At 38.4% G+C, this 24,975-nt stretch overlaps 5 protein-coding genes and 1 pseudogene across 5 annotated transcripts; 2 read left to right on the top strand and 4 right to left on the bottom strand.

The window, feature by feature from the left end:
• LOC104753098 (putative F-box protein At3g10240) lies at positions 2,793 to 3,883 on the top strand. The gene has a single exon (XM_010475386.2). It carries the CDS (start codon positions 2,807 to 2,809, stop codon positions 3,881 to 3,883), a length of 1,077 nt encoding a protein of 358 aa, XP_010473688.1. The 5' UTR covers positions 2,793 to 2,806.
• Positions 9,211 to 12,224, top strand: LOC104753097 (regulatory protein NPR1-like). Its single transcript, XM_010475385.2, has 4 exons — positions 9,211 to 10,781; positions 10,879 to 11,082; positions 11,189 to 11,453; positions 11,935 to 12,224. Exons 1-4 carry the CDS (start codon positions 9,479 to 9,481, stop codon positions 11,948 to 11,950), a joined length of 1,788 nt encoding a protein of 595 aa, XP_010473687.1. The 5' UTR covers positions 9,211 to 9,478; the 3' UTR covers positions 11,951 to 12,224.
• Positions 12,306 to 15,020, bottom strand: LOC104753096. The gene is made up of 2 exons (XM_010475383.2): positions 14,888 to 15,020; positions 12,306 to 14,701 (listed from the first exon to the last, which is right to left on the bottom strand). Exon 2 carries the CDS (start codon positions 14,671 to 14,673, stop codon positions 12,337 to 12,339), a length of 2,337 nt encoding a protein of 778 aa, XP_010473685.2. The 5' UTR covers positions 14,674 to 14,701; positions 14,888 to 15,020; the 3' UTR covers positions 12,306 to 12,336.
• Positions 15,467 to 18,126, bottom strand: LOC104753095 (annotated as a pseudogene).
• LOC104754173 lies at positions 18,467 to 19,713 on the bottom strand. Its single transcript, XM_010476311.2, has one exon. The coding sequence runs from the start codon at positions 19,534 to 19,536 to the stop codon at positions 18,538 to 18,540; it is 999 nt and encodes a 332-aa protein (XP_010474613.2). The 5' UTR covers positions 19,537 to 19,713; the 3' UTR covers positions 18,467 to 18,537.
• LOC104753094 lies at positions 21,316 to 24,540 on the bottom strand. Its single transcript, XM_010475381.2, has 4 exons — positions 22,503 to 24,540; positions 21,816 to 21,901; positions 21,697 to 21,727; positions 21,316 to 21,616 (listed from the first exon to the last, which is right to left on the bottom strand). The coding sequence occupies exons 1-4, from the start codon at positions 24,277 to 24,279 to the stop codon at positions 21,513 to 21,515; spliced, it is 1,998 nt and encodes a 665-aa protein (XP_010473683.1). The 5' UTR covers positions 24,280 to 24,540; the 3' UTR covers positions 21,316 to 21,512.

Here is a 24,975-nt window from a genome sequence, read left to right as displayed (position 1 = left end):
GTGATTGGTAGTAGCACTTCCAATGGAAATTATGGAACAAAGCACTTGCAACGTCATTTGGATATCTGTCCTCACAAGCCTAAGAAGATAGATCGACCTGTATATGATCAGAAAGTAGATAGAGAGATGGTTAGTGAAATAATTATCTACCATGATTTGCCTTTTAGATATGTCGAATATGAGAAAGTAAGGGCTAGAGACAAATACTTGAATCTTGATTATCAGCCCATATGTAGGCAAACAGCTGCTGGTGATGTTTTTGTGAGATATGAGATTGAAAAAAAAAAGCTAAAAGAGGTTTTTGCAAAGCATAGTAGTAGGGTTTGTTTTACTGCAGATTTATGGTCAGCCAAGACTTCTATGATGAGTTATATTTGTGTAACTGCCCATTTCATCGATGATAGCTGGAACTTGCACAATAAAATTCTAGATTTTTGTGAGTTGAAGTCTCCTCACACTGGTGAGCATATTGCTGCTAAGATTCTTGATTGTTTGAAAGAATGGGGTTTAGAGAAGAAGGTTTTCACCATTACACTAGATAATGCTACTAACAATAACAATATGCAGAAAATTCTTAAGGGTCAGCTTCAGATGATTAGTGGTAGTAATTTGGTATGTGATGGAAAGTTTATGCACATACGATGTTGTGCTCATATTCTGAACCTCGTTGTGAAGAGAGGTTTAGACTTAGCTAAGGATGTTTTACACAACATCCGTGAAAGTGTAATATATGTGAAAGCATCTCCACATAGGAAGGAGGCGTTTGCAGCTTGTGTAGAGAGAGTGAAGATTAGGAGTGGGGCAGGTCTATCCCTTGATGTAGCTACTAGATGGAACTCAACCTATGAAATGCTTGCAAGAGCATTGAAATTTAAAAAAGCATTTGGTAGTTTGAAGGCTTATGACACCAATTATAAGACTTTACCTTCAGAGGAGGAATGGGAGCGTGGGGAAAAGATATGTGATTTGCTAAAGCCGTTTAGTGTCATTACTACACACTTTTCAGGGTCTAAGTATCCGACTTCAAATGTATACTTCACTCAAGTTTGGCGGATTGAGTTATTGTTGGACAAGTATGCGACTTGTGATGATGATGACGTGAAGAAAATGGCTTTGGAAATGAAGAAAAAATTTGATAAGTATTGGGAGAGTTACAACCTTATTTTGGCTATTGGAGCAGTTTTGGATCCAAGACTAAAACTGCAAATGCTTGAAGTAGCTTATCAGAAAGTAGACCCCTTTACTTATAAGCTGAAGATTGAAGAACTTAAGAAGAATCTGGAAATGATTTATAAAGCTTATCATACGACTTCTTCAGGTATTTCAGGGATAACAAATCCACATGACATACTTAGTGAATCTCCACTTGAAGATGATTTCGATAATGTAAGTATCTTCTTAGTTCTTATACATTAAAATTCCATTGTCATGATGTGATGATAATGCTTGTCTGATGTGAATCTTTGTAATGTAGGATCTGTTTGAGTTGGAGAGAAGCATTGAAACTGGCGTTAACACCACAAAGACACATTTAGCCATTTATTTGGAGGAGCCGAGATTAGAGTGGAAATCTTTTCCAAATTTAGATGTTCTTAAGTACTGGAAAGACAACCAAAAACGTCTTGGGGATGTAGCTTCTATGGCTCTTGATATTCTCAGTATTCCTATAACTACGGTTTCATCAGAATCAGCATTTAGTATTGGATCTAGAGTGTTGACACCATACAGAAATAGGTTGCTTCCTAAAAATGTTCAGGCATTACTTTGCACTCGCAACTGGCTGAGAGGTTTTGCAGAATTTGAAGGTACCATAGAGGATAGTGATGACAATGGTTATGACAATGGTTCAAGGGTGGAGAGTTCAAGAACAGGAGACTCAAGTGTATCATGAAACAATGAAAGGTATGATCCCTCAAATGTAAGTGTTTGCCTCAAATTCTGCTGCTTAGTTTCTTTTTATTGATTAAGATTGGTTTGCCGAGATACTCATGTGCATTGAAATTATTTGTCTTGATACTACTGATTCATGTGTTTACAAGAATAGTTTTAGTCTTCTGAACTTTTGTTGAACCCAAACGGATCTTATAATTGTTGTGATTTTGAAATTCAAAGTTAACCTATTATTGTTTTTTTGTTACCCCTAGGAGGAGGCACAAGCTATCAAAGCAGCAGGCAAGGCTTGGTACCTGATCTCACACAATGACTACACCGAGTTTGATAACTTCACTAAGTGGCTCGGTGCTAGTCAGTAATAATGCTTCTTTCATCATCATATGCTTTGTCTTTCCTTATAAACTTTATTGCGGTTTAATATGATTTTTACATCTGCATCTTGTCTTTAATCATCAGTATTTTTACAGTAAAAGTAAAATAATATTGAGTTTATATGAGCTTATATGGGTTTAAATGGGTTTATGAGTTAAGACATATCTAAATGGGCATAACTAAATGGGGTTTAAACTTAAATGAGTTTATATGGGTTTAATGTCAAATGGGCTGGGTTTTATATGAGCTGGGTTTAAATGGGGTGGGTATGCCCATATTAACATCACTAGTAAATTTGGTTAAAAGTCAAAAGAGAAACTTTGGGCTCAAGGTTACTATAGTGAATGATTTGTTGATCTTTGGTTAAGTTGTTTGTTTTGGGACTAGAGAAGAAAAAGGCAATATTGGTACTTTCCTTAAACAGAAAAGGATAAATTAAACACTATATAACGCTCTTCTCTACCGATCCTGATTTTTATATTTCTCATTGAGTGATCGATAGTGGTCAGCTTTTTTCTTTTTTTTTTTGTTGGACAGGATCATGAGTTCTCCGGTGATGAATCAAGACATGACCCAAGAGGTTCTTTCTTATCTTCCGGCTTCAGATTTGGGAAAATTCAGGCTCCTAAATAAAGAATGCAACAAGAGAAGCTACGAGTCATGGTTTCTCGATCTCAATCTCCACAGAACCAATTCTGTTTCCGGATGCTTCCTACAATCACGATACTATGAACAAGGATACAAAATTCGAACCAGTTTTATCCATGAGAGGAGTAATTTACAAAACAACGACGGAGTCTCCATCGATTTCCTGCCACCGGGAAACAACGTCAAGATCAAAGCTTGTGATGCAAGTCATGGGATATTGCTCTGTGTTAATGACAGAGGAGTAGTACCGGAGTACATAGTCTGCAAACCAACCACAAAACAGTATCAGATCATACCTAACCCAAATGGGCGGAGTTGTGATAGGTCATTGGGGATAGCTGTAATCGGGTTGGACCCTTTCCGGTATAAAATAATTAGGCTTTCGAAGACGTCCGGTATGGATCGGAATCTAAGAACTTTAGCGTGCGAAGTTTTCGATTCCGGTTCGTTTGCGTGGAAGAGATTAAAAAACTTGCGTCTACCAAGAACAGACGGTTTAATTCTTTCAAACCCGGTACAAGCTTCTGGATTCTTGCATTGGAGATCGCGGAACGACAATGTGATCCGGTTCTGTCTCAAGACCGAGGCTTGGTCTTTCTTGCATACTCCCAACTTTGGTGTTTTCCCAAAACTGGTCATATACGTAGGGAAGCTAGGTGTTATTCGTGAGTGGACAGGCAAAGATCAAGAAGATGTTCGCGGGTTATGGGTTTTAAAGAGCAGTATTGGAAAGTCGTGGATAAAAGTGAGAGATATTAAAAGCATTGGGGTGAGCGATAACATTCTCTGGACTCCGAGCAACGACGTCGTAACGCTTTGGGGCTGGGATCGTGTTTGCTTCTACACCATAAACACAAAGAGATTGAATATTGTTCATACAAACACGGAATTTGCTTATTACGTTTGTTTCCCGTTTTGTTCTGATTACGAGAGGGTTGATCTGGACCAACGCCAAGAAGACACTGGCTGACTAATGCAAACTAGTCTCAAGACACAAGACTCAATAGGCACAACTTGGAGCGCCATAAATAATCTTCTTTTTGTTGTCAACAAATAATCAAAATTTAATTTTGTAAGCGGTTTGTGTTTCTTAAAAAGTTTGTGTGTAACACCAAACGAGTCTTTCAAGAAAAACTTTCAACCCATAAAAAAAATGTTCGATATATATGACTTTCATGTTTTTCTAATGTAATTTATTCCTATACCATATTATATAGGTTACGTTTATATATATATATATATATATATATATATATATATATATATAATGGTTATATTGTGGATATAAGCGTTTTCAATTGCTAGGAATTAAACAAGGAGGATTGTTCCATAAAAATGTTCGACTTGATTTAGTGGTAAAAAGTGGAACACTGCAGTCTGCAGACAATTACTTTTTCAATAAGCGAAATACAAAATAGAGTATACATGGCATGTGATTATGTTAAAAACTTATGTGATCAGTACGTAAAGCATGAAACTTATTCCTTTTATCACTTTATTTCAATAGAACAAATAATATAGATAACTTTCATCTCATGTAAAACAAATTCTTTGGTTTTATAAGCCTCGAAGTTATTAAAATTATTTTTGAAAAATTATTTATTTATTTAATTAAAATGTATTATGAACATGCTTTCATTCAAAGGATGTTGAAGCAACAAACTAGCAGCATTTTTAGAGGCATCATCAAATCAAATGATACAAATCTTGTATAAGATTATAAGAATATACAACAAACTAGAACATTTTTACTGATGATTTACAATTTCATTTAAACGCGTTTAGTAGTGAAAGGGATCTGATAAAGTAAGTGAAAATATTAAGAAATAATATATGCACCAATGGCATACAATTTGTGAGATATATTTAATCATGATCTAAATAGCGGATTTAAGACAACTAAAGTAAAAAATAATTTTAGTAAATAAAAAAATATCACATCCTAATTTTATACCTCACAACAATTCAGACGAATCGACGCGTCACATCCTAATTTTATATTTTACAACAATCCAAAGGATCTGGCGCTTCTATTTATACTTAACATATATAAAAAAATCCCAGTCGAATTGGATGTTTTCACAACTCTTCGTGATAGATTTTTATCTTTTTCTCTTGGTTTTATTCCTCGTTTAAATAATGTCCGAGCAGACCGACTTGCAAAAGCGGCCAGAGCTCGGGGTGCTCTTTTCTCCCATGTAAGCTCCCAGGTTCCGAGATGGATAGCTCACGAGGCTAGCCTAATTGGACCAGCTTAATAAAATGTGGTGATTGTGATGTCAAAAAAAATATAAAAAAATATCAGCAAACGTTTTTCTAGATCTAAAAGCGACAATATGAATCGTTGGTAATGAATCAAGATGTGATCATCAAAGATTTCCTTTGACACATAATTTGGTGGAGGTACGTAATTCAGTTGTAATCTCTTTTATTTTGAAAGTATGGGAGAAGCTTATATAAGATCGTGTGTGCCTTGAAGATGCAGATGAGTGACTATTATGTACCTAGATTGGCCTCACCTGATACAAGTTGACTTGCTTCCATGTGATTCTAGGAAAACCCTATCAAATTCATTCATCAGGTTGATGATAGCAAGCAACTCTACTACTAGTACAGAGGCCATATAGAAGGTTGCTCTTCTAGCCTAGCAGAATTCACCCGGAATAAAAAGGATACTAACTAATATCTGAGTCCTCTCCAAATTCTTTGACATTATCTGGTGCAGGTATGTAATTGAATGGTAATCGAAAGCGCATATGATTGTGTTCCTCTATATAAATTTTTATTTTCATATTTATTCATGACATGAGAAATTGTTCAAAAATCTTCATATATAGATCTGGAATAGAGTAAAGATTGAAGCTTGTCATGTAAGTCATGGAAAGTTATTTTCTGTTAGTGATTTATTTGTTTATGGTTTTTTTCACTCTATACAACAAGTGTTTGATTTCCATATATATGTCGTTTTTCACTATACTCCCTATGTTTAACATGAAAATAATGTTTTAGTGGTTCTTATTTGTTTCATATTGGGGATGATATATTGGTTGTAGGTTGTAAATACTTTACAACATAATTCCAATGAATGATATATGTACTCCATCTAAATTAAAAGTTATAACTATATATATTTTTGGGATTATGAATAAACCGTGGTATCTACATTTTCTTGTGTTATCTCATTTGGTTTAGTACTATAATTAATTAATTTAATATATGTATATATACTGACTTTTTGTTAATATAATCTATTAACATTTTCTATTAAGAATTTTAAATTCTTTTATCAAAATTTTATTTGCATATCACAAATTACCAATTGAAAAAATTTATTTGCATATCACAAATTACCAATTGAAAGCTACTGTATATATATATTTCCATCTAAATGAAAATTGAAATTCGGGTTGGGGTAATTGAATCATCACTATTCACTTCACCTGTACTGCTTGGATCATTAAAATATAATATAATTTATTATCTCTATTTTAGGAAATAAATACTATACAGATATGGTGGAACAAAAGTTACAAAATAATGAATAGATGTAGATCCCTATTCACCTCCCTCTTAGCCTAAATTAGCAGTCTTTCTATAAAGTTTGGTCTACAGTATTTTTATAGTATTCATTTCCTAAAATAGAGATCATATAATCTGTTTCTAATATTTGATTTAGATAGTACAAGTGAAGTATTAATTTAATATTTCAATTAATTAATTTAATATTGCAATTAATTAATTTAAATCAAATAGTACATATATCATATATTAAATTTAGATAATACATGCATATATTAGATTAATTAATTGAGAATCAGTTTAGTACTAGAATTAATTAATTTAATATATGTATATTACAAGAATTTAATTAGTTCAATGATCTTCAACTGATTCTCAATAGATTCTTGTAACAAGAAAAAAAATCAGGATACATGTAGTAATTAACTAATTATAGTACCAAACCAAATGAGATAGGGCAAGAAAATCTAAACCCGATTTGGTTCATCTCACAATCCGAAAACCCAGTATAGTTTTTAACTTTTAATTTAGTTTATATCATTGGTTCATTCTTTTAAATAAATAAATAAATATATATATAGGAAAATGAGACAAGTACGTATTTTATATATTGGATACATGATTCAGACTCTACAGTGAAGTGAACATTACCGATTTTTCATTTTTCCAGTAATATTGAATACATACATATATCTTCCAGTTGTGGTAATTAATTTGTGATATGCAAAAAAAAATTGGATAATATTCTTAAAATATTCAAAAACAAAAAGACAAATTGGCGCGGGGGTTTCTTTCTCATTGTTGGTTTACGTTTAGAAAATATATCACAAAAATGGAAAGCACGGTATTACCAAAATCATGAAACAAAATGAAAATTGGGTTACATAAAACCATCATCCTATATAATATAGCTACATTTGTTGTCGTAAGTAGCCACAGATCAAAAACAACAAATCTTCATCTTTTATTTCACTACATACATTCTCACAAATTAAATGTCTTTTGAGATGAACCAAGACATGTTCATCGAGGTTCTTTCTCGTTCTCGCTATTCGGTGGTCGAAAAAATCAGACTCCTAAACAAAGAATGTAACAAAAGAACCTCCACTTCTTGGTTTCTCAAACTCAATCTCCAAAGAACCAATTCCATTTCCGGTTACTTCCTCCAGTACTCGAGAGGACTAACTATACACACCACTTTTGCCGAAGCTTTCGGAAACAAATCTGGTGGGACTCATGAAGTCTCGCTCGATTTTCTACCGCAGGGAAGAGCAAGGATTCAAGCTTGTGATGCAAGTCATGGGATCTTGCTTTGTGTTAATGATCGTCCGGTTAGAGGAGGACAACCGGAGTACATCATCTGCAAACCAACGACTAAACAACACCTGTTCTTACCGAACCCAAAAACCCGGTATTTCACCATATCCCTCGGTTTAATAGTTATTGAGTCTAACCCTTTCCGGTATAAGATCCTCAGGCTCTCAGACTTACCATACGCGGAGAAGAGGAGGAACAACATCAATACCAGTTTCGTCTGTGAAGTTTTCGATTCGGATTCGTATGCATGGAAGAGACTGAAGAATTTGGAACTACCGACAGATGACATGTTGAGTTATTGGAACTCTAAACCGACATCTTCTTATAGGTTTTTGCATTGGTTAACCCGCAAAAATGTGTTTCGGTTTTGTTTCAAAACCGAAACATGGTCATATTGTCCGGTTCCTGAGAGTATAAGGAGCGGTAACTCTCTAGACTTGACAAGCTACGAAGGAAAGCTTGGGATCATTACTTCGAGAAAGAAGGAAGGAGTGGATTATGATGAGATATGGGTTTTGGAGAGCATTTTTGGGACTTGTTGGGTAAACGTGAAAGAAATTGTTAAAGATGTATGGCTCAAAACCGTGGGGTTCTTAACCAGCGACGTCGTGACACTGGGTGACATGCATCGTATATGCTTATACGACATGAATAGCGGGAGTTCTCAGGATTTACAAATAAGGTCTCCAAAATTCTCCCCTTGCTTTTTTTCGACCATTTTTTATTTTCCTCTCTATTCTGACTTCGAGAGAGTTGATATGAACGGGAGATTCAACGGCTCTCATTCTGATTCTGAATAGAACAGGTCACAAATAATGTGAGAGGCATGAAAATTGAGAAAGTCAAGTCAACGACTTACGCTTTTGTAATTCGTTATTGTTATTGTTTTCACTTTAATAATTATTTTTGCTTTACTTTCATGTTTTTGAATCTTATCATCGTGTAACGTCTTTAATGGAATAAATCTTAAGCTTATTTCTTCTGAATCCAACGACACTGAACTAAAAAGTCTATTTCATATCCGAAGCATAGACAAGTGTAGTTCATCGTCGCTTAGGACATCGGACATCTCAAGTTTAAGTGTTTAACAACCAATTTTTAGGTTATATATATATCTATATATATTTTTTTTTTGTAAAATTAAATGAATATATTCGTTTAATATTGCTAATAAACTAATTAAAAACTGAAAGCTAACTAAATTTGACTGAATTGGTTGGTCCATATCAGTAAACCGGCCTTGGAAATAATCAATATGTAAGTAATATAAATGTAAAGATGTAATTTGTTTCTTGAAAATGAATCAAAGATTTCATCTCCAAATCCAGTTTGGTTCGATCGCTGAACCGGATTGAATTTCACATACAACTGTACAAATATAGCAACACACGATATAGCCGAACCGGTTTAGTTTTACTGTTTAAATTAATTTCCCAATATTAGACAATTCCTTTCCTGGAAACTTACCGGTACTGGTGAAACCGTTCGAGGATGCTTCTTTCTTCCTCTTCTTCATCTCTCTCTCACCACCACCACCACTCTCATCCTCATTGACTTGACTTTGTCTCTTTGGCTCTCTAGCTTCTACTCTCTCTCTGCTACGTCAATGGTTTTCTTTTTCTATCTTTGCTCTTCGATCTTAACCAAATCGTGTCTTCTTCTTCTTTGATTTGGAAGGAGATCTATTTCTTGATTAATTTGTTAAATTTCAAGAACCTGTTTTGAGTTGATGGATACCATTCTTGATGGCTTCGCCGATTCGTATGAAATCACGAGCAGTACTAGTTTCTTCGCCGCCGCACCTGCACCCACCGAGTCCTCTATCGTTTATCCCGCCGCCGAACTTCTCACCGGACCTGATGTCTCTGCTCTGCGATTGCTCTCCAACAGCCTCGAATCCGTGTTTGACTCTCCCGAAGATTTCTACAGCGACGCTAAGCTTCTTCTCTCTGACGGCCGGGAAGTTTCTTTCCACCGGTGCGTTGTCTCAGCGAGAAGCCCTTTCTTCAAGAACGCTTTAGCCGCAGCCGCCAAGAAGGAAAATGATTCCAACGCAGCCATCGTGAAGCTCGACCTTAAGGAGATTGCTAAGGATTACGAAGTCGGCTTCGATTCGGTTGTGACAGTTCTTGCTTATGTTTACAGCAGCAGAGTGAGGCCACCTCCAAAGGGAGTTTCTGAATGCGCTGACCACAGTTGCTGCCACGTGGCTTGCCGGCCTGCCGTTGATTTCAGGTTGGAGGTTCTCTACTTGGCTTTCATCTTCAAGATCCCTGAACTAGTTACTCTGTATCAGAGGCATTTGCTGGATGTTGTGGACAAAGTTGTTATAGAGGACGCATTGGTTATACTCAAGCTTGCGAGTATATGTGGTAAATCATGTACGAAGCTATTGGATAGATGCAAAGAGATCATTGTCAAGTCTGATGTCGATATAGTTAGTCTTGACAAGTCTTTGCCTGAAGAGATTGTCAAACAAATAACTGACAACCGTAGAGAGCTCGGTTACGAGGTGCCTCAACTAGAGAAACATGTCTGGAATATACACAAGGCACTTGACTCTGATGATGTCGCGTTAGTCGAGATGCTTTTGAAAGAAGGCCACACCAGCTTAGATGATGCCTGTGCTCTTCATTTCGCTGTTGCTTATTGCGATGTCAAGACCGCAACTGATCTCCTAGACCTTAAAATTGCTGATGTCAACCATAGGAATCCGAGGGGATACACGGTGCTTCATGTCGCTGCGATGAGGAAGGAGCCGCAACTGATACTATCTTTACTGGAGAAAGGTGCAAGTGCATCAGAGACTACTTTGGAAGGTAGAACTGCTCTCTTGATCGCAAAACGAGCCACTATGGCGGTTGAGTATAATAATGTTCCGGAGCGTTACAAGCATTCTCTCAAAGGCCGACTATGCATAGAAATACTAGAGCAAGGTGACAAACGTGAACCAATTCCTAGAGATGTTCCTCCCTCTCTTGTAGTGGCTGCCGACGAACTCAAGACGAGGCTGCTCGATCTTGAAAATAGAGGTATCTCTCAACTCTTATTTCTTTATTTACTTTTTATGTGCTCTTTTAGGAAACCAAGTGAAACTAATGATAACTATACTTTGTGTCTACTATATAGTTGCACTTGCCCAACTTCTCTTTCCAACGGAAGCACAAGTGGCAATGGAGATAGCCCAAGTGAAGGGAACATGTGAGTTCATAGGGACTAGCCTCGAGCCTGACGACCTCACAGGTACAAAGAGGACGTCACCGGACGTAAAGATAGTACCTTTCAAAATCCTAGAGGAGCATCAAAGTAGACTAAAAGCGCTTTCTAAAACCGGTATAGATTCTCACCAACTTCATCTACTCCTTATCACAAATACTCAAATGATTTATAAACACGGCTGTGTCACTTGCTGTCTGACCTTGTTTCCTATCATCATCAGTGGAACTCGGGAAACGTTTTCTCCCACGCTGTTCGGCAGTGCTCGACCAAATAATTATGGACTGTGAGGACTTGACTCAACTGGCTTGTGGAGAAGAAGAAACTCCAGAGAACCGACTACAAAAGAGGCAAAGGTTCATGGAAATACAAGAGTCAGTGAACAAGGCCTTCAGTGAGGATCAACCGTCCCTTACAGCTTCGTCTTCTTCCACATCGAAATCAACCGCTGGAAAGAGGTCTAATCGTAAACTCTCTCATCGGCGTCGGTAAGACTCTTGGAGTAATTTTTGCTGTACCATATAGCTAGTTCTGTTATCATGATGATTGTTACTGTTTCACGTCTGTCGTTGGCCTCATATAGTATTGTTCTTCATTTTGCATCCTGTGTATTCCAAGCGCAGGTTGTGTTTTCAAACAAATGTTGTAACTTACTGAACCAGCGATATAGTAAGTGTGAAATATTTGTAGAAACACAGCTAAAAATAAAGAAGATGCATATAAAATGAGTTAACATGAATGTTTCAGAAGTTTCGTGAACATATTTTTCCAAGATGCTGGATTCTTGTTGACCTTCAACAAGGGAATTTGAATATTCTTTTGTTTATTGGTGGAAGATACCCAACAAAATGAATTTGAATAATTTGTCATTAATATTTCACACTTTGATTCTAGAAACTATGTAACTCCATCATTTGGCAGTGTTTTTATCAGTGCATCTTTTAACCTTTTCTAACTGAAACTACACAGCAAGTTAGTACACTGAGTGGGCCGGTAAGGTGCGTCCTCCTAGAAGCAGCCTAACACTCGGAGGCTGTGAACTAACTACTTGAACTGCAGCATTCAGCTGATGCGTCATAGTCAGCTCCATTGCAGCCAACATTTGTGAATGACACAAGTTACAGATCCCTTTGCAACATGCTGGGTGCAGAGAGGTTAAGGAAGGAACACAGTACCGTGAAACATTTTAATGAATATTTGTTTTATAATAAATTGAATCTCAAGGTTTTCTGAATCATCTTGCTTAAATCTGTTTCATATACTACAAAAATAGCAACAATGTCTACGGTAAAAAACTACAAAATACAAACACGGATGGGTTTTAGTCCTACTTCCCAAACGACACAAAGATACAATAGAAACGGTAAGCGATTAGCACTTCTTCTTCTGAATAGTGCGAGGACTAGTTGGAGGCGGTGGCAGAGACATGACTGGTGGGAACAATGTCGGGATTCCTGAAGCTTCCGGCCAAGCTGATACTTCCGGAACAGGAGCAAAAGTGCCTGTGTAAGTTTTGAATAATCGTTGAAGAGTGTAACAGTCGTCTACATACTGCAAAGGGTTTATTTTCAGCTTTGCGCAAACTGCTAGAGCGTGTAGACACGGAAACTTCTTCGACTGAAACTTGCCACATGTGCAGGTGCATTCGCTCAGCCGAACGATCCATCCATCTTTATGTAACGGCTCTGTGACCTGAAACGCACCTTCCTGTAAAGGCATTACAACGTAAGTAACAGTACCTTTCCTAAACTCATCAAGCTTGTCCATGACAAGTTTAGTGTACACATCACCGCAGTTAACTCTACCACTGCTATCACAAAGTCCCGTGTGAAAAACTAATCTCATCTCATCAAACAGAAGCAGTGCGTTCGCTGTCACTGAAAGACCAAGAGAGTCAAAGTTTTCACAAATTGCAAACAAGTCTTCTGTTTCTACCGTCATGACTCCGGATCTCCTACCACTGTCATGAGCAAGAGCCCACTGATCTTGAGGGAATTGGTCTAACCATTTTCGAGCTTCTGAGTTCTTCCTTTCAATTTCCTTCATGTAGGAATCAAATTCTTCCTTCTGACTTGTAGATCCAGCTTGCTTCACAAGATCTTCCAGGTTGTAGTCTCGAAAAATATCATGGAATTGTAAGCAAAACCGATCAAGACAGAACCTGTGATAAGCCCACGGTTCTTGCCACAGTGACCCGGGTTCGTTAATAACAGCGAGAAACCAACGCCAACTATCAGTGCATACTTCTTTGGTAAGCGCAAATGCAAGCGGGAAAAAGCAATCATCAGCGTCGAGTCCTGAGGCAATCATCAGTTTCATAGGATACGTACCATTCAAGTCTTTGGAATCCACTATGATCAGAGGTCTACAGTATCGAAACCCTTCAATGGACTGTGGAAACGCCCAAAACACGCCACTGAAGGATGCAAATTCAGGATTAGGAAAAAGTTCGTATTGCCAGTCAACAAGTAGCCCATTAGATGAGTGAAAGGCAGCCATTAATTGAGGCAACACTCTGAAACTCTGATCCCAGTCACCAAATACCTTTTTGATTACCTCCTGTTTTGCTGCCCGCAGCTCTGAAGTTTTAAGCATGTCGCCAAATTTGTCTAACCACCAATTTTTCAACTCCGCAATTGTTAGTGTGGGTTGTACCCTTATCAGACTTTCAATCTCTTCTGCTGCAAATTCCAAGTTGAAATTCTCTGGCTTAATATAACAACAAGTTTGTGGACCACTACACCTAGTTATCTGCACAAGTCCATGTTCTTCTATTCTAGAAGCCTGAAGCGACCAATTGCATTTCCATCTGATGCATTTGAACATATACTCATCCTTCTTAATCTCTTTTACTACACACTTTTGCTGCCCTCTAATGGAACACCAGTCCACCGCCTTCTTCAGCTCATCCCTATCTTTAAAACACAATCCCACACGCAATTCATGATCATCAACCCACAAACTGGACAGAGACGACGGTTTTGAAGCACTCGAATCGACGACACTTTTACTTACGAAGCATGGATCTGCCAATGCCTCTAAGCCTGACACATTCAAATCACTGTGTGCATTGTCGTTATTAACCAAAACATCTGAACCCGAGTTCTTATCCGTCATTTCTCCATCTCCACCTCCATGAGTGCTACCGTTTCCAAAGTCAGAATTTTCCTCGTCTTCAATCCACCCGTTACTGTTATCCACTCCCTGAACCTCTATCCCAATATACCTCTCTACTTTAACAGATGGATGTGACACATAACCAGTAGCTTCAGGGGGTTGGTGGATCCTCTGTCTTTTCGAGGAACTAGCGGGATTTTCCAATAGAGATGAACATGCAGCAGGATCAGCAACATCATCAGATGTGGATCTCACTTCCAAATACAACTTCACAAGTTTAATAGAAGGATGATTGGTTGGAACATCAAGCATAGTCTCCAAACTAGAGTCGTTCACCACAGGAAGAAGTAGATAAGTAAACAGATCCGGTGAAACAGCTACAGGGTACCTACCGAAGATTTTGAACTCTGATTTCTGCTTATCTAATCCAAAAATTGGATAAAGCCCATTCAACAATGTGGTTAACGCAGTCTTTCGCCTAACTTTGATCTTCTTAGGAGTGGATCCTTCAAAGAATACGCCATCAGGAGCATACTTGATAGAACCATTCCAGTAACACCACACCATAACCTTTTCTCTCAAGGTTTCCATGGCCGTGAATGAGCACAACACAACAATCCTGTATTGAATTTTTATGGTAAAGATGTAAACTTTTTTTTTGGCCGAAATAGAAAACTCCATATCTAAAGATAAAAAGGCTAAAGCTTTATGGTGACAGAAGCAGATAAACCGCGCCATTTAAAAACCTAAACCCTAATCAGTGATGATACTCAAAAACTAAGTCTTGTAAAGATCTACTACATACCTGAAATTCGGAAAATTACAGATTGTGAGTCGCAGAGAAGTTTGGAATTTCGCCTCTCGCTAATGATTTCTCCGCTGATGTTTGTCGCCACTTGTCACCGGTGAATATGACTACTGCCAGAGAAGAGAACTCATGAAGTCATACAGTCAGTGTGTCACAGCTTTTCGAAAACCAAAAAATACAGAAATAAAAGTGATATTGGGCCAAAATAAGAAAGCCCGTTAATGTTTGAGTCTGTTCTAAAACTAGCAACATACTGTATTCAGTTTTTTTTCCCGCCTTAAATTTAATTTTCATGTTCCAATGATTTATATTTTGTTCTTGTCTTAAGATGGATATTGTATGGAAATAATACCAATAGATGCATTAAGATTAGAAAACTGGTATGTGCGAAACGTTTGCACAGGATGATTTTGTTCACAGTAAGCCCCTGAGTAAGCCTCTTTGCAGATAGAAACTTTGTTAGAGAAAATATACATAAGCTATAAGTTTGGCAAAGAGATCGTAATGAAGCTTAGTCCTCATGAACAAACCGGATTAATTTTCATANAAAAAAAAAAAAAAAAAAAAAAGCAGCAACATATATCTATCATGTCTCCATTATATAAACCGGCACCTAAGTTATCCTACTTTCGGCAAATCAAAAGATACAACATAATCCACCAAAATGCATCTAACTTCCAGCTCTTCTTCTTACTAGTCAAATGTGTTAGGCCTTACCTAATGAGTTAATTAGGTGGACAAGGAGGAAACAATATTGGAACTCCCGAAGCTTCCGGCCAAGCTGAAACTTTCGGAACAGGATAAAATGCAGCGGCGTAAGTTTTGTGATACCGTTCAACAGAGTAACAGTCGTCTACATACTGCAAAGGGTTGATTTTGAGCTTCTCACAGACCGCTAGAGCGTGCGGACATGGGAACTTTTCCGATTGGAACTCCCCGCATGTGCAAGTTGAGTCATTCAACTGAACAATCCATTCCTCCTTTTCTGACTGTTTTGAGACCAGAAATGCATCTCTCTCTAACGGTGCAATAAATAACTAACGGAACCTGTCATGAACTCTTCAAGCTTGTCCATGACAGGTTTGGTGTACACATCGCCGCGGTTAAGAGAGAAACAGCTAGAACTAAGACACTTATCAAACGAAGATCTCAACTCATCAAACAGAAGCATCACATCCCCTGTTGTATAATATTGAAATTCTGTACAAACTGAAAACAAATCTTTTGGATCTATCTCCATGATTCCGTATCTTAGACCACTGTCATGAGCAAGAGCCCACTGATGTGGAGGGGTTTGGTCTAACCACCTCCGAGCTTCTGGGTTCTTCTTTTCGATGTCCTTCATGTAGGAATCAAAATCATCCTTCTGACTCGTGGATCCAGCCTTCTCCACAAGAACCTCCAGGTAGTTGTCTCCAAAAACGTCAAAAAATTGATGGCACAGATGATCCGGACAGAACCTGTGATATGCCCATGGTTCTTGCCACAAAGACCCGGTTTCGTTAATAACAACAAGTATGTCAGGGTGGGGACTGGAGATGAGGCAAAGGCCTTTCCTTTGTGTAACCTTCTCTCTGATTCCAGTGAGAAACCAACGCCAAATATCAATGGACAATTCTTTAGTAACCGCAAATGCAAGAGGAAAACAATTCTTGGCTGCATCGACCCCCGAGGCAATCATTAATTTCATAGGATACTTCCCGTTAAGTCTTTGGAATCCACTAAGATTAGAGGTCTACAATGTTGAAACCCGTTAATGGACTGTGAAAACGCCCAAAACACGCCACAAAAAGATGCAAATTCAGGGTTAGGAAAACGATCATATTGCCAGTCCACACACAGCCCATTAGAAGAGTGTAACACAGACATCAAATTCGGTATGGCTCTGAAACTCTGATCCTCATCTCGAAAGACTCTTTTGATAGCTTTCTTTTTTGCTTTCTCCATCTCTGCGGTTCCAAGCTTATAGCCATTTTTCTCTTTCCACCAGTTCTTCAACTCTGCAATTGAGAGCGTGGGTTGTACCCTTACCAGACGTTCAATCTCGTCTTCTACAAACTCAGCTTCAAAATCTTCAGGACTACAAGTATGTGACCACTTGCATTTCCATCTGATGCACTCAAATGTATACATGTCCTTCTCGGTCTCTCTTACTATACACCTTCGCCGCCTTTTAATGGACCACCAGTCCACTGCCTTCTTCAGCTCATCTCTATCTTTGAAACACAATCCTAAATGCAAGTCATGATCGTCATCAATCCACAATCTAGGCAGAAGACACGGTTTTAAAACACCAGAATTGAAAACTTTAACCAAGCAGCCATCTGAGCCTAAAGTTTTATCCGCCATTTCTTGTTGTGTCCTCTGTCTTTTCGAAGAACTAGCAGGATATTCCAATGGCGATGAACAAAGAGCAGGATCCTTAACATCATCAGAAGTTGGTTTAGCTTCCAAATAGAATTCCAGAATTTGTATAGAAGGATGATTGGTTGGAACCTCAAGCATAGTATCCAAATTAGTGTCCTTCACCAAGGGAAGATGTGCATAGGTAAACACATCTGGTGAAACAACTACAGGGTACCTACCAAAGAATTTGAACTCTGATTTCTGCTTATCTAATCCAACAAAGTGCTTAACGCAGTCTTTCGCATAACTGTGATCTTTTTAAGAATGGATCCTCCATAGCATACTCCATCAGGACCATACTCAATAGAACCATTCAAGTGACACAAAACCATAACCTTTTCTCTGAATGTTTCCATCGCCATAAGCACAACAAGCCTGCGGTAAAAAACAAAGAAAAATGTAAACTTTTTAGGCCTAAACTCATAACCCAGAAAACTACATATCTAAAGCTGTTTACGGATAGAAGCAGATAAACCCATTCAGACAACATAAACCCTAAACAGTTATAGAGATACTCAAGCTAACACTAGAAAGCTCCATATCAACGATACTATCCAGCTCTAAAAAGAGAAAGCTTTTTTAGCTACAGAAGCAGATAAACCCATTAGAAAAAAAAAAAAAAAACATAAACCCTAAACTTAAAAACAAAGACTTGTAAAAAATTAAGCACCTGAAAAAGAAAAAAACGGGAATTTACGAATCGGGTGTCGCAGAGAAAAGCTTGGATCTTTCAGAAGTGGAAGTAATTTCACATTTCAGAAAAGCTTGGATGTTTCAGAAGTGGAAGTAATTTCACATTTCAGAAAAGCTTGGATCTTTCAGAAATTGGGTCACCGATGAAGAAGACAACTGTACTGAACTACCGCTTCATATTAATTATAGCTTTTCAAAATACAATTGGGCCGTAAGAAGAAAGCCCGTTTATATTTTTGAGTCCGTTCTAAAACATTACCAAATTTAACTTTAATTTTTCCCAGTCATTTTAGTATTTCTTGAAAACGAGATGATAGGATTAAGTTTCAGATCCGGTTTAGCATGGTTTTCATATCGGTTCAGGGGATCAACAAAAGTTCTAATGAACAAAGCGGAAAAAAGTTTCACTTACAGAAGCAGCAAATGAGCAAACACTACTTCTCATAATAATAACTAATCAGTAATCAGTTGATATAATTCACCAAAATGCCTCTGCCTCGGTTCGACTCAAATGTCAAATCCATCTTCCAGCTCTTCTTCTTACTACCTTATTTGTATGGTGGTGATGGCGGCGGTGACGGTGGAATGAAAGGAGGAAGCAATCTCGGAACTCCAGAAGCTTCTGGCCAAGCTGATATTTCTGGAACAGGAGAAAAAGTGGCGGCGTAAGTTCTGTTTAACCGTTGGAGAGTGTAGCAGTCATCCACATACTGCAAAGGGTTGAACTTCAGCTTCTTGCAGACAGCTAGAGCATGTAAACAAGGGAACTTGAAACGTTGAAACTCGCCACACGAGCAGGTGCAGTCGCTCAGCTTAACAATCCATTCATCCTTTTGTAACGGTGATGTGACCTGAAACGCATTATTGTCTACCGGCATTACAATGTAATTGTAAGTAACGAAACATGTCCTGAATTCTTCAAGCTTGTCCATGACAGGTTCGGTGTACACATCGCCGCAGTTAAGAGAACTACGGCTACAATTAAAAGACTTGTCAAAAGAGGATCTCAGCTCATCAAATAAAAGCAGCACCGAACCTGTCACTACATTATCAGCCAGCTCAAATGCTTTACAAACTGCAAACAAAGCTTTTGTATTTATCTCCATGATTCCATATCTCCGACCACTGTCATGAACTAGAGCCCACTGATATAGAGGGATTTGGTCTAACCATTTCCGAGCTTCTGGGTTGGCTTGTTCGATTCTCTTCATGTAGGAAACAAACTGTTCCTTCTGACTCGTGGATCCATCCCGCCACATGAGAAACTTCAGGTGTAAGCTTGGAAAAACAAGAGAGAATTGGGAGCAAAAACGATTCAGACAGAACCTGTGATAAGCCCAAGGTTCTTGCCACAGAGACCCTGGTTCGTTTATAACAGCAAGTATTTCGGGGTTAGGACTGGAGATGAAGCAAATACCTTTCCTTTGTGTCATCTTCTCTCTGATTCCAGTGAGAAACCAACGCCAAATGTCAGTGGACAATTCTTTAGTAACCGCAAATGCAAGAGGAAAAAATTTGTTGGCTGCATCAACCCCCGAGGCAATCATCAAGTTCAATTGGTACTCACCGTTCAAGATTTTGGTGTCTACTACGATCAGAGGTCTACAGTGTTGAAACCCTTTTATAGACTGTTGAAAGGACCAAAACACACCACAGAACGATGCAAACTTGGGATTAGGATAAAGATTGTACTTCCAATCCACGAGTAGTCCATTAGATGAATGAAAGGCAGACATTAAATTGGGCAAATCTTCAAAACTTTGATCCCAATCTCTAAAAATTCTTTTAATAGCTTTCTCTTTTGCAGCCCGCACATCTGAAGTCTCAAGCTCATAGCCAATTTTCTCTTTCCACCACTTCTTCAACTCTGCAACTGTTTGTGTGGGCTTATCCCTGACTGTCCGTTCAATCTCATCGGCTTCGAACTCTAATTTGAAATCTTCTGGATCAATGGGTTGACAAGTATGTGGACCATGTGGACCAGTGTACTTGATTATTTCGACAAGTCCATGTTTTTCCATTCTAGCGGCTCCAAGTGGCCACTTGCATTTCCATCTGATGCACTCAAAGATACACTCATCCTTTGCAGTCTCTCGTATTAAACACTTTTGCTGCCCTTTTAGAGAACACCAGTTCACTGCCTTCTTCAGATCATCACCATCTTTGAAGCACAATCCAACTCGCAAGTCATGATTGTCAACCACCAAACTAGACAAACAAGGTTTTGAAACACCAGAACTATAAGTGATGCTATCTCCTGTCAAATCATCAACAGCGTGCACCACCTTACCTGATTCTGAGTTTCTATCCTTCTCCCTCTCTAACTTAACATTACCATCAGTCTTTTGTCTTTTGGAAGAACAAGCAGCAGGAACAATAACTCCATTGGATGTCGATTTCACTTCCAAAAACAGGTTAATACTTTGAAAACAAGGATGTTTGGTTGTAACCTCAAGCATAGTCTCCAAACTAGTGTCGTCCACCACGGGAAGACGTACATACTTAACCCTAAACTGTTGAACAGTTAAAGGATATCTACCGATGACATCAAACCTTGACCTACTTCTATCTAACCCAGTAACTTGATACAGACGATCCAGCAATTCGTTAAACTTAGTCTTTCGCTTAACAGTGATTTTTTCAACATTGGATCCGTCATAGTATATGCCACTAGAGCTGTCCTTGATGCAACCGTTCCAGAAACAGTACACTGGAACATCTACTTCAGCCATGAGGACAACAAACCTGCAAGGAATTCAAAGTAAAAAAATGTAAACTTTGGGGATGCAAACCCTTTGTCTCTGATTCTATAAGTGTAAGGAACCGTAAGAGATGCAAAACTTCAATTTCGCTCTTTAAACAAAAAAGTAAATACCTGAAGAAGAAATAAAACCGGAGATTTCAACTTTGATGTCACAAGGAAAGCTTCAAATTTTCAGAAATGGAAGTAAAAATCGCAGCATTTAGTAGTAGTATTTTATCACAGGGGAGGACGAGTAGACACGACCACTCTCGCACTTTGGGTCTAAATAAGAAGTCCCAAGTCATCAGACTTGAACCGAATTTTAAGCCAAATGATTAAAAAAATGATTTCAAGAAATCTAACTGATTCGAAATTTCAAATACTATTCCGGTTCGGTTTAGCATTTATTTAGCCAATTAATAAATTTACAGTATTGTTAATGACATGGCTATTGTGAACCAGTTCCTTCCTTTGCCGTGGGATAAAATTTGTATGCAATAGATGGTTCCCATAGTTGTCTCTTTTGAATGGTTCAGAGAACTGAAAGATTAGGTAATGGGCCATTACTAATGGCTGACTCCTAAATTCAAAAGAACCATTATGGAATTTTCACACACAAAAGCACCAACGCAGTTAAACATGATCTGCTTTTGATTCCTACTAACTCTAGTTCTCTAACTTTCAGCTCTTCTTACTAGAACAAAGAAGAAAAAAGAACCAAAAATCGAAAGTTGGCATGAATGATTCCTAAGGAACTCATGGTAGTTCCTATATCTCTTCTTACTTACTTACTCCACTCCTCATCTGCTTGGTTTGGAGCTCATTTTGGATCATCTCCTTTATAGATAACTTTTGTGGGGTAAGGTCGATTTCGAACTTCTCAGCTGTAATAACACAACACAAGTTACAGAGACAACATCCATCATCAGTGAAGAAAACAAAACGATCTGATCTTAACTCATACCTAGTCGCTTGAGGATGTCAGCGAACGCCGTCTGTCAGGAAATAACAAAGCTATAGTTAAACTTAGATATCGATTATATCTTCTGAGGCACATAAATTTCTTGTGGTTTGAATCCTAACCGTTTTAAGGTCCACCACTTTCAAGATATCAACAACTGCATTTCGCAACTCTTCATCACTAGGAGGCTCCTTGGTTTTGTCATTTACTAGATCAAACAAACACAGATAAATAAATGGCATCAGAAACATCATCAAAACATAAAGGAAGATATATCAAAATATAACGACACTATAATTCTTCAGTTTTATGAATCTAAGGAATCTTCGTTTAATAAGTATTGAGTTTGTTCTGAATTCTAGTCTTGACTAAAGCTATCTTTTGTATTGAATTTATCCTTGCTTTGGTAAATTCTAAGTTAAATACTGAAATTAGAAACAATACAATGCAACGAGTAAAGTTAATACCGATTTTAGTTCAGTTTTCATTCATGATTCTGTGTTTATTAAGACTTTCAAATCAATTTCAGAATGATTCGACTGTTAGCTCAGGGCACAGTAAAATGCAAAAACTCTCGTTGATTTCACAAACAAAAGCAGCAACACAAATGTCTTTGTTAAGACACTACGATGTATAACCAAAACCGGTTTAATCATACTTACCGAAAGGCCCCAAATTCAAAAGATACTACATAATCACCCATCAGTTAGCAAAATCCATGCAAAAACCTCTTTAGGATTGACTCAGTTTGGTACCAAATCCATCTAAATGGTTCAGATTTTCGTCTTCCTAGTATGAGGAGGACTTACCTGTATTGTTAGGTGGCGGCAGAATGACAGGTGGAAACAATGTTGGAACTCCAGAAGCTTCTGACCAAGCTGATACTTCCGGAACAGGAGAGAATGTGGCAGCATAAGTTTTGTATAATCGGTCAAGAGTGTAACAGTTGTCTACATACTGCAAAGGGTTGATTTTCAGCTTCTCGCAGACTGCTAGAGCGTGCAGACACGGAAACTTACTTGATTGAAACTTCCCACACGTGCAGGTGCATTCATTCAGCCGAACGATCCATTCATCATTCTGAAGTGGCTCTGTCACCTGAAAAGCACCTTTCTCTAACGGCATTATAACGTGAGTGATGGAATCTGTCATTAACTCTTCGAGCTTGTCCATGACGGGTTTGGTGTACATATCTCCGCGGTTAACCCTACCACTGCTATCACAAAGACCCGTCTTGAAAAGCAATCTCATCTCATCAAACAGAAGCAGTACGGTTGCTGTCACTGGCAGACCAAGAGACTGAAAGCTTTCGCAAATTGCAAACACATTTTCTGTCTCGATCGTCATGACTCTGTATCTTCTCCCACTGTCATGAGCCAGAGCCCACTGACTTTGAGGGAATTGGTCTAACCATTTGCGAGCTTCTGAGTTCTTCTTTTCAATTTCCATCATGTAGGAGTCAAATTCTTCCTTCTGATTCGTGGATCCAGCCTCTTCCACAAGGCTCTTTAGGTAGTCATCTTGAAAAAAATCATGGAATCGGGAGCAGAAATAATCCAGACAAAACCTGTGATAAGCCCAGGGTTCTTGCCATAGAGACCATGGCTCGTTTACAACAGCGACTATGTCCGGGTTGGGACTGGAGATGAGACAAAGGTCTTTCCTTTGTGTGACCTTCTCTCTGATTCCATTGAGAAACCAACGCCAACTATCAGTGGACACTTCTTTGGTAACCGCAAATGCAAGCGGGAAATAGCAATCATCAGCTTCCATTCCTGAGGCAATCATCAACTTCATAGGGTACTTACCATTCAAGTCTTTAGTGTCCACTATGATTAGAGGTCTACAGTGTCGAAAACCTTCAATGGACTGTGGAAACGCCCAAAACACACCACGAAAGGATGCAAATTCAGGATTTGGAAAAATATCGTATTGCCAGTCCACAAGTAGCCCATTAGATAAGTGAAACGCAGCCATTAATTTGGGTAATACTCTGAAACTCCGATCCCAAACTCCAAAGACTTTTTTGATCACTTCTTGTTTTGCTTCTTGCATTTCTGAAGTTTCAAGCATGTCGCCAAATTTTTGAAACCACCAATCCTTCAACTCTGCAATTGTTAGTGTGGGTTGTACCCTGATCAGACTTTCAATCTCCTCTGCTGCAAATTCCACGTCAAAATTATCTGGCCTTATAGGACAACAAGTATGTGGACCAGTAAACTTGGTTATCTCAACAAGTCCGTGTTCTTCCATTCTAGCTGCCCAAAGCGTCCACTTGCATTTCCATCTGATGCACTCAAACGTAAATGCGTCGTTCTTGGTCTCTCTTACTACACACTTTTGCCGCCCTCTTATGGAGCACCAGTCCACTACCTTCTTCAACTCATCCCTGTCTTTAAAACACAACCCTACACGCATTTCATGATCATCAACCCACAGACTGGACAGAGACCACGGATTTGAAGCACTTGACTCGACACCTTTATCTAAGCACGCATTAGCCGATGCCTCTAAAGCTGACACATTATTTGCTGTCAAATTAACAACCTGCTCCACCCCATCCAAACTTGAGTTTGCTTCCGTCATTTCTCTATCTTCATCTCCATGATGAGTGCTACCGTTTCTAAAAGCAGCATCTGCCAACCCGTTAGTGGTATCCAATCCCTGAACCTCTAACCCATTATCCCTCTCTAACTTAACAGATGGAGGATGTGTCACAGAACCAGTAGCTACTTGCGGTTGTTGGGTCCTCTGTCTTTTCAAGGAACTAACCGGACTCTCCAATGGAGATGAACAAGCAGCAGGATCATTAACTCCATCAGATGTCGATTACACTTCCAAATACAACTCCACATCTTTAATAGAAGGATGATTGCTTGGAACCTCAAGCATAGTCTCTAAACTAGAGTCGTTCACCACAGGAAAGTGTGCATACATAGAGAGATGTCGTGAAACAACGACAGGTAACCTACCAAAGATTTCAATCTTTGATCTCTGCTTATCTAATCCAAAAATTTGATAAAGGGCATTCAACAATGTGCTTAACTCAGTCTTACCCTTAACTCTGATCTTCTTAGGAGTAGATCCTTCATAGTATACGCCGTCAGGACCATACTTAATAGAAGCATTCGTATAACACAACACGGTAACCTTTTCTCTCAAGGTTTCCATCGCCACGAGCACAACAGTCCTGCAGTGAATTCAAAGAAAAATGTAAACTTTTTTAGGCCTAAACTCGTAACATACAAAACCCAAAACTCCATATCTAAAAGGAAGGCTAAA

Source organism: Camelina sativa, chromosome 16, assembly GCF_000633955.1.
Source record: "Camelina sativa cultivar DH55 chromosome 16, Cs, whole genome shotgun sequence".
Classification (NCBI taxonomy): domain Eukaryota; kingdom Viridiplantae; phylum Streptophyta; class Magnoliopsida; order Brassicales; family Brassicaceae; genus Camelina; species Camelina sativa.
This window is presented reverse-complemented; position numbering and strand designations above follow the sequence as displayed.